We start from the raw sequence: 10194 nt of genomic DNA on the forward strand, positions 1-10194 counted from the left end.
CTGCATCTGGGGGATGAGAGAGAGAGAGGGGGGCAGAAGGTTGGACTCAATAACATACTGAGAACAAGTGTGTGTATGTCTGTGTGTGTGTGTGTGTGTGTGTGTGTGTGTGTGTGTGTGTGTGTGTGTGTGTGTGTGTGTGTGTGTGTATGTGTGTGCTGTGTCTGTGTGTGTGTGTGTGTCTGTGTGTGTGTGTGTGTGTGTGTGTGTGTGTGTGTGTGCTTTATGTTTATGTACAACACATGTGATCATGACAACTTTCCATATGGTGATGGTATACCCCAAACTTTCCAAAAGTGTGCGTGTGTGAGTTTGTGTGTGTGTGTGTGTGTGTGTGTGTGTGTGTGTGTGTGTGTGTGTGTGTGTGTGTGTGTGTGTGTGTGTGTGTGTGTGTGTGTGTGTGTGTGTATGAAATTCACTGATATGCATGTGCAGTTATTTATGTGATAGTGTTTAAACTTCACTATCACATAATATTATATGGTAAACACAATTGTATATAATCCCCACCTTCACCCCAACACACACACACACACACACACACACACACACACACACACACACACACACACACACACACAAACACAAATAAATACACACTAACACACACACACACACACACACACACACACACACACACACACACACACACACACACACAGACACATACCTGCACTCCCAACCAGGTGTCTCTACAGAGGTAAAATCTCCCTTAGCGAAGCATAACAGGATTATTTGTAGCGGAGAGCTGTCAGACGGGATCACCCATTTATCAGCAGCTGGCAGGGCTGCCCGGCGGACATTAGGCCTGGGAATGGCCACTTTTATGGCAGATTCACATCACTCGCTCCCATAAAAACCCGTGGATATTAATTTCATAAAATGCCTTGGCAAGGCACAGCTACTTGGCGTGCATGAAGACATAGTATCTTCTTTTTTATTATTACTATTCTGTGTGTGTGTGTGTGTGTGTGAGAGAAAGTGTGTGTGTGTGTGTGTGTGTGTGTGAGAGAGTGTGTGTGTGTGTGTGTGTGTGAGAGTGTGTGTGTGTGTGTGTGTGTGTGTTCCCTATTGATTTGCCATCCTTGTCTTTCTTTTTGTATAAACAATCACAAATATTGGTTTATGCAACATCAGCTCAAAGCTTTCTGCCAGATCTTTCTTTTTTACTAGTGTTATTATTATTATTATCAATCCAATAAAAGTGAGTAAAGAATGTCATCCCTCAGGCATTGCAAAATCTTCCAGGAAAAAGGGAGGATATTTTTGGCATTTTTATTTTGATGAGATATGCATTACGGGATGAGATATGCATTATACCAAAACACTGAAGCAGTATGTAGCTGCACCTGAGCCCAGCCTTAAGCGTATAACCTTAAAATATGAAAAGTGTACAAAAGGCACACAACACATCCAGGGCATGTAGCCTAAATACATAGGGCAACTTTTTGAGCAATGTTGCTGGGCAACCGCATAACCATTTCCATTTATTCTGATTGAATGGTGCTGACGATTTGCCTACTGATGATTGAGTTTTTCCAAGAAAGAAATCGTTGCCCAATATCAATTGGAACATGCCAGAACCATAGAATAACCTTAAAACAAATACAGTGATTTGTATTTGATTATTTTCTTTTGATCAATACTTTATATAGGCCTATAAATAAATCTTTATTGTTTTCCTTTTGATTTAAGAGTCCATAGTCCAATGTGAGAGCTACAGTATATCTGAGGTTTGGGTGTGTGGGGGCTGAAATTAATGTTGTTTGTAATTCTGAGCATAGCAATGTATTTTGATAATAAAAACAGTGAATTAAAAAAAAAAAAAATACAGTGCGGAGATGCTAGGCTATGCTATGCTATGCTATGCTATGCTATGCTATGCTATGCTATTCGTGCACCTCGGGGGGAAGTAGACCAAATGTGGCACCTTGGTTATGGTCTCCATGGCGCTTTCTTTCTGCGACTCGACGTCCTGCTGGTTGGATATGGCCTGGGTGAGGTTCTGACGTAAGGTCACCACTTCCTTCAGTAGGTTATCTCTCTCCTTGCTCAGCTCGTCTCTAACTTTCAACAGATCGCCCACGCTGGGAGAAAGAGACAGAGACACAGAAACAGCAGACACACACATACACACACACACACACACACACACACACTCACACACACACAAACACACACACACACACACACACACAGAGAAAGAGAGAGAGAACAGAGGTTGCAATCTAATTCACAAACCTCAGGGGGTGTTATTAGGAGAAGTCTCCACAAAAAAGTTGGCTGCTTCAAAAAAGTGTGTTCAAAAAAAGTGAACTTGAGAAACTATCCAACTCTTGTTTCTCTCACAATTAACATCATCAGTGTATGACTAGCAGGTTATGCTAAAGATGAGAAAAATGACTGGCCCAATGAATAACCTGACCACAACCACTTCCTGAATCACTGAACATGTCCGTCCGGGCTTCCTTTTCCAACAGCCTACTATAAAACATCACAGCAATGTATCTACTCCATAACAGAGATTCTCTTTCCTACAGCTAACACAACTGCAGTAATTTCTGCATGTATAAGTATGTTTGTACTGTAGTGTATAACAGAGAGAATGCAAACCGTCAGACACTCCTGTGCTTTAATCTACCACACATGACCATTCGGAAAAAAATGAAATGGGAGCTTATAGCGCTCTTAAGTTCTTCCAGGAAGGCTCCAATGTCATGTCACTCATTGTTACTAAACGGCCAATTACAGGCCTCCACCGCCTTTTTATAATGACTCGCCTAACATTCCTGCTTCGTTGCTTCAGGTGCCGTCATCTTGATGTCCCCTTCCTCCTCCCCACCACCACCAGTTTGGTCTCTGCCTATCTGTCCAGGGGGTAGGCTATTATCAGGCAGGATTTGCGGTATCAAGACAATCCAAGACCTGGACCGATGAGGGGGCCTACGCCAAAGACTTTTTAATCATTTAAGTGTTAGACTTTCATGCCTTCTAAAATTCTTTGTCAATTAAATCTCGAAAAATCAGAGTCTTTATGGAAGAACTGAATTAAATATTTCCTTTGCAGGGTAACCAAAAGTGTCAGGGCTTCACTTAATGATCAAGTTGTAGCGCATTACAGGAGTCTATCCACTGATTTCTGGCATGGAAGTTTTCTCATATCATGATCAGACGCAGACTTGCAGTGCTTTCTTACAGGCAAGTAGAAAAAAACTATGCAGGGCTTAAAGGCAAGGAAGATTTCTGTGCCCAAGGGTGTTATCATAAATGTACAGAAATCAAAAGTTGTTACATTAAAGGTAGGGTACGAGATACTGAGCAATTTCTAACATAAAACTTTTTGTAACATTCAGCAAATATCTCCTCCCAATCTGCTCCTCACAATCTGCTCTCCATTCTCTGAGAACACAGTGAAACAAATAAACGGTCTTAGACAGCCCTGCCTCCGTAAACTGGACACAAACGTAGAGGGGGCAGCCTGTCCCCCAAACAATAACAAAACATTGTGTGGAGTTTATCGAGGAGTACTGAAGGGAGTGGGTGTGGTGAGCTACCTCTCTGGTGTGTTTGGTTTGGTCTTTGGTTCAAGTATAATGTAATATGCTGGACAAAAGCTTCTGTTAAGAAACATAAACATAAACGCAAACATCATCCCACATCGCTTGTACCAGACCTTTAAGTGGCAGCCGTGGCCGTTAGCGGTTAGCGCTTCGGACTTGTAACCGTAGGGTTGCCGGTTCGAACCCCGACCAGTAGGCGCGGCTGAAGTGCCCTTGAGCAAGGCACCTAACACCTAACACCTCACTGCTCCCCGAGTGCCGCTGTTGTTGCAGGCTGTTGTGTGTTCACTGTGTGCTGAGTGTGTTTCACTAATTCACGGATTATGATAAATGCAGAGACCAAATTTCCCTCACAGGATCAAAAGAGTATATATACCGGTACTTACATACTATACTTATACTTAAATTTAAATAGGCCATGAATCTTAAATGAACCAGCTCACCCCTAAATTCTGGCCCAGTGGCTGAAGAGTTAAAGCCCTGCACTTAAAAAAAAAAAAAAAAGTTGTAAAGAAAAGGGAAGTTTTAAAGAAAACTCACGTTTGTTCCTGTCCCACAGACAGCCCAGCGCCCTGCTCCAGCAGCTTGGTGAGGTTGACGATCTCCTGCTTCAGCGCCTGGATGGTCTCGTCCGCACGCTGCTCTTTGTCGTGGGCCGTGTCCACCATCCTCCAGGCCTTCTCGATCTCCTGCAATGGACACGGCACAACAACCGGTCAGATCGGAGACACATCGGTCTACAGGAGTCACACGCTCGCACACATATACACACACATGCACGCTGCAACTAATCACCCTTTCCCCTACAGGTGAATTCAGATGAAAAGCAATATGGGATTCTTGACAGTAACTTCAGATACACGAGGGATGTTACGTAAATTCCTCGTGTTATAGGGAGGGGACTTCCCACAGTGGTCAATCAACAACCAAACCTTACCATTTCATATAAAAAAAAAACCTTACAATATATTCAACCTCAACAATACAGCTTTGAGCTCTAGGCAAAGATAGTAGCCTGAATGCCCAGACAAATAACCAAAGCAGCAACAAACAACATAACTATGAGACCAGCCTTCATGAGCATTTCCTTGGGGGTTTCAAGCAGTTAGCTTCCTTCTTTGGTGTTTTGTTGTATTAGGCCCACAGCAATTCCAGAAGACTCTGCAGTGGTGTCTGCCATCCCCTCCAACAACCCATTTTGATGTCAACATAATTACCTCCATTGCCATGGCAAAAAGCAATCGGGAAATGGTACAACCAGCCATGATACCTACCTTCAAACGTGGTGTAACAACTTATGTTCAAGCACAACAGAATGTCCTCAACATATGCCCTGACTAATGCCAACATCTTCTCAGGGACCTGCAAGTAGCTAAATGCTTTCCACAACATACTGTGAGGCACAGATCCAAAGTTATTCACAAGGCCACCCTGATGTCTCTTGCCTTCTGTCTTCGCCTTCTGAATCTGATGCCAAATCACGCTGCTAGCCTATGTTCCAAACATCCAGAAAATCCTGGGATCCCTGCTTTATGCAACGAAACACCTATCAAACTAGTTGACATCAAATAGGAGACTGATCTTCTTGCCACCAGGCTAAGAAAACATAAAGGAGACTTATGCTATAGTTTGAAACTGGCCTATGGTTGTTCTCCTCAGCAATAAAAAATAACACATGCCCAGTGTCACTTCTTTGGAATTGTACCTGTCTTCCATACAATCCCATGAGCTTCCATAAAAGTTCCAGAACATCAGGCACTCTTTAGACCTGATAAGGTATCCCATTCAGCAGGACAGGACAGCACAGGATGGAGGCCATACACAACTCACAATCTCTTGCACCTCTTTCCACCTCTGTGGGTAACACCACCACATCCATGTGCTACAGATCGTCTATAAATATAGACATTTAAAGACGTTTGACATTTCCATCAGATTTGTCTGATGACAGTTTGATTTTGCCTTCAAATCAGCACGCTTTCAACTTCACATAATCCAATTACTGTTTTCATCCTGAAACATGTCAAAGTCTCTGCATCACAACAATATGACAGGTAGCCTAGTAGTTTTAAGAGCACAAAGATAGCAAACAAGTGACAGTCTGATTTAACCTCTGCAGTTTAGTCTTTATATTTATCTTTTATGACAGAATTTTCGACAAGCCTCTTTTAAGGACTCAGTGTTGTTGTGGCTACACACTAACTGCACTTGTACCATTCCCCATGTATTCATGAAATTCAGGTTCCTATTCGACCAGCAGCAGATGAAATAACCCAACCATTCACCACTCTGACAGCAAGAAAGGTGGTAGTTAGACAGACCGCTCTATTGTCCTGCTTGTCATCGACTATCCGCCGTCTTAATCTGTTTTGGGGATGTAGGCTACTCCAGACTTGCTGATCTCTGTTGGAGTCAATTTTTCTGGCTATAACTGTGTACATAACAAACTAAATAACACACTAACTAGGTCTATGCCCTCTAATTCAGACATGTTTGAAAATGTAAGTGTGATGGAATTTTACAGCTAGAATTGTATTATTTAGTGATGAAGTAATGTGTTGTCCTGCTGTATTCAGTATTCACACTATACTGATGTTTTTATATCTGAAATACATTAAACTAGTTGTCCTGCTCCAGAAACACATTTTCCTGGTGAAAGAAAATAACAGAAAGGAGAGAGATTTCCCCAGTCGACTAAAATGAGTATCTCTTTGTAATATGAAAATGTGACAATCTGCCCATCACAGATCCTCAATTACTTTTTCACACTTGTTACGGAGGACGGACAGACATTGTAGGCCTACCTTCTTGAGGGAAGTGATGGTCGTCTGGTCCTCCTGAGAGAGTTTCAGTGCCGTGGCCACCTTGGCAGCGTTGGACACGATCTCGCCATTGAGCTCCCGGCATTTGGTCATCAGCCGCTTCTCGCTCTCATGCGACTTCTTCAGGGCGTTGGTCAGCTTCTCGTACTCCACGCGGAACTTCTCCAGGCTCTTGTCACCCAGCAGCTCACTGAGCACCTCCTGGAACTCCTTCTCCAGTGACTCGAAGGAGTTCTCCTCCATCTCGGCCTTCTGAGAATGTGGTGAGACACGCCAGTGTTATTGGTTGGTAAGGGGGGCAGAAGACATCTCTGAGCTTGTCAAATGACAAATGGAATATGATGAAATCATTGAGAGATGAGACCTTAATTTTTGAGTCAGGGAGTTAAATGCAGTTACAAAGGCAATTTCATATTTCTATAATAATACAGTAATGAGGTAGTAGGCTGTACAGACTATCAACTAAACCCATTTGCCCATAACACTGATTTGATCCTGACTTCTAGACTCTGAAATCTTACTATGGCAGACTACACTTGACTCTAACGTCAGCTCTCAAAGGATGCTGGATGATTTTACTGTGACATGACTGAAAACAACATTAGACTACGAAACCGTTTTCCATTGTAGGCCTAGCCTGTTTTTAAATGTGTGGCAACTAGCATTTGTGGTTGAGTGTAACGTTAACGTTGAATGTTGGAGATATTACAACATGCCGGTATGACAACTAAAAAGCAATGCGTAATGACGTGACAGCTGTATATTACATTACTGGCACCATGATGGACCGTTTCTAGGAATGGAAGTTAGTGATGGTTTTATATCCTTCCAACTTCCCTTGCTAAAATTAAGCTTATCTGTTACAGTAGTGAGTAGCCTAACGTCATTTAACGTTAGCAAATAGGCTAACGTTATACGACAGCAATGTCAACAATTACGTCTAAAAAGTTGATAGAGGACAGAAAATGCACACCTCCATCGTGTCCGTTGATCTCAGTGGTTGTTAAATCCAAGTAAGATAAAAGTATTAACAACGTATACTGCCATCACCACACATTTCCCCTGTTCCTAAAACGCTTAAAACACTGGAACGAACTCGCTCATTTCCTGCAGAAGTTACTGTTGGTTTACTCCAAGGCAACGCGTCGCCGTCGCCTTGACAACCGTGAGTCGTGTGGAGATTGGACGCACGAGAGAATGGAAAGTATCGAATTCAGGAGAACATTGCTGTAAAATGTTGCAATAGATTGCAACAAAATGTAGGCCTATAAAGTTGGTATGATACACAGAAGCACACACTGGGGCCTGTTTCCTCGAAGACTTCGCATTTTTCTGCCTTGCATCATCAGCAAGCTTTGGCCCACCCTTTGGTCTATCCTGCTGGTTTGTTGTTTTTCCTACTACACTAGATGGCAGCTTTACACAAATCATGCGCTCCCGGAGCGCACGTCTGCACTGAATTTGAATGAAGTGCAGATAAACAAATAGTAGGCTAGTCAACGCCGAATAGGCTATATTCAGTTCACTCTAACAATAGTATAGGCTAAATTAGAGGAAAAATGTTGTATGTTGTATGTCAATCGAGTTTTAAATTGATAATAATATTTTGTGTATATTTTGTATGCCTGCTAAAAATGTTTAGGAAAGCCATGACACCAAAAAAGTTCGCTTAGTCTATAAATAGTTTGCGTTAGTGTGCTCAATTCTATCGTCTTCTTTGGATAATCATATAATCCCATAGTCTGACTAGTGGCTTGTGGGAGACTATTTGCAGTGGCCAACAATAATCCAATCTACTGTAACGTGGAGATGCGGCGTCGAGATGAACTCCACGGCGACATCTGCGAGACGCGATAACCGCAATCCTTGGGGAGTACAAAATGAAAAACACATCAACATCTGCAAGCTGAATACTAGCCCCCAACTACACTAGTGTGACAGTCCGGGGAAATGTTTAGTCTGGATTTCAATCTATGTGTTTTTCTTTTCGTTTTAAAAATGGGACAAATGGATACGTATAATGACTTTTTAAATTGAGACATCAAGTTTATGGTGCGTCGCCTCTATTTTCATGACATTGGCGTTTTCTTTCGACAAAACTGAGCGCCCAAAACTTCCTTTGGAGGCGATCTGTGGCATGGGAAGAAGTGTCCTTACGCGGTGCTCGGGAGCGTGGTGATTTGGGTATAGCTGAATCGTTGAAGCGCGGAAAGAACATCTGGCTAAGACAGCGGCACAGCGTCAGTCATGGGCAACAGCGTTTCAAGCATATCTGCCTTTCACAGAGGACAGCAACACAGATTTCAAAGGCTTCCAAGCTCTCAAAAAGGTCTGTTTCAGAATAGTCACCTCAGACTTTTGTTCAGTCATGAATTAGCTATTGAAATAAGTTATTGTGAATATACTGTGATAATGCTGACTTTTTTGACATTTTATGGTATCAATTCAGAGGTTCAGATTTCAGATGGTGCCAGAGGACAGTGACATAAATATTGCATTAAACAAAGTTTAGGCCCCTTACACTGGGATGCACTCAGTGTTGCATATTGGACAAAATCTAAAATTATAATGCTTTATTTATAATGCTCAGAAAACCAACTTTCAGCTCCACCCTGCCTAGATAGTAATCAAAGATAATGACATCTGGACTTGTCAAACTCAAACAACTCCATCCAACAAAGACCAACATACTAACGGTGCACACTGAGACATCTGTTGGTGTTTGTTTTTTGTTTGTTTGTTTGGAGTATTCTGGTGAGCAGTGTGCATTCATTGTGTTAGCACCTTAATACTAGAATATCCCTACTCTTGCACAGCATAGATAAGCATGTAGCACAGGGGGAAAAAAAGCTTAATTTTGCCATATTATGTCTGTGCAACCACTGTAGATCATTGGATACATCCCTTGTTTAACTTTGACAGAATTATCAAATGTTACCTCTGGGCATTACAGTCACTAGACCAAGTCTTTGCTTCCTACTTCAAGGGGCGTGTATGTCCTGACAGAGGCATGGTCTTACCAAGGCTATATATTAAAAGGCACACATCTCTGACAGTAATGTCTACTACCCTGTAATAAAGATTGACAGAAAATGAGATGCATTCATTGGAGACAGACACCAATCCCATATATTTTCAGGTTGGCCCACTCCAGAGCATACAATGATAGTTCATAAACCTAGTCATCAGTCATCATATTCTAATGATATGATGAAAAGGCACTTCAATGTGTTTTGTTTGTTTTAGGAACACACTCAGCTGTAGTTGATTGCATTTACTTGAGTTACATTGTGCACCTCACTGCATGCACTTGTGGCTAAAACAAATGATTGAGACACTTGAAAATGTGAGCAGTCTTTGTCAGATGCATTATGGGTAACATGTTTGTAAATGTGCAAGAATCAAAGAAATGAATGACGCCGGCTTCATTTCTCTTCTCCCAAACATCTCTAACAACCCTCACACACACCATCACACCCAACACATCTAAGAACCTCACAACCTCACACACCTCACACCATCACACTTCCCTCTCTCCCCTCCTCCATCTCCCACCTGGTCTACCACCTTCTCCATCTATTACACTTTCCCTAGCACTTATGGCATCTTCCCTCTCATCCTCTAGTAAAAGTGTTGCTGATGTAGTATTAATTCCTACCTAAGGTCTCCTCTGCATTGTAGCTTCAATGTTATTCTTCATTTTTGTAAGTCACTTTGGTAAAAAGTGTCTCCAAAATGAATACATGTATGTGTGAACGTGGCTTAGATGGTACAGAGTCGACAATCAAGTAATCTATTTTACAGAACTACTG

General features: G+C 42.1%; 1 protein-coding gene across 2 annotated transcripts in view; it reads right to left on the minus strand.

Moving 5' to 3' along the window:
• The window catches only part of cfap58 (cilia and flagella associated protein 58), a 146499-nt gene extending 138986 nt beyond the window's left edge, over positions 1 to 7513 (minus strand). For both annotated transcript variants that reach the window (XR_007193908.1, XM_048247104.1), the window contains exons 1-5: positions 7356 to 7513; positions 6365 to 6634; positions 4101 to 4249; positions 1931 to 2087; positions 1 to 6 (exon numbers count right to left, since the gene is read on the minus strand). The exon at positions 1 to 6 is cut by the window's left edge and continues 189 nt beyond it. Coding sequence is in view for 1 of the 2 variants with exons in the window: in XM_048247104.1 (XP_048103061.1) it covers positions 1 to 6; positions 1931 to 2087; positions 4101 to 4249; positions 6365 to 6634; positions 7356 to 7361 (588 nt within the window). In the remaining variant the exon portion in view is untranslated. The remainder of the gene's footprint in view (positions 7 to 1930; positions 2088 to 4100; positions 4250 to 6364; positions 6635 to 7355) is intronic.
• Positions 7514 to 10194: the final 2681 nt, after the last annotated feature.

The sequence above is a fragment of the Alosa alosa genome, chromosome 7, assembly GCF_017589495.1.
Source record: "Alosa alosa isolate M-15738 ecotype Scorff River chromosome 7, AALO_Geno_1.1, whole genome shotgun sequence".
NCBI classification, from domain to species: Eukaryota; Metazoa; Chordata; class Actinopteri; order Clupeiformes; family Clupeidae; genus Alosa; species Alosa alosa.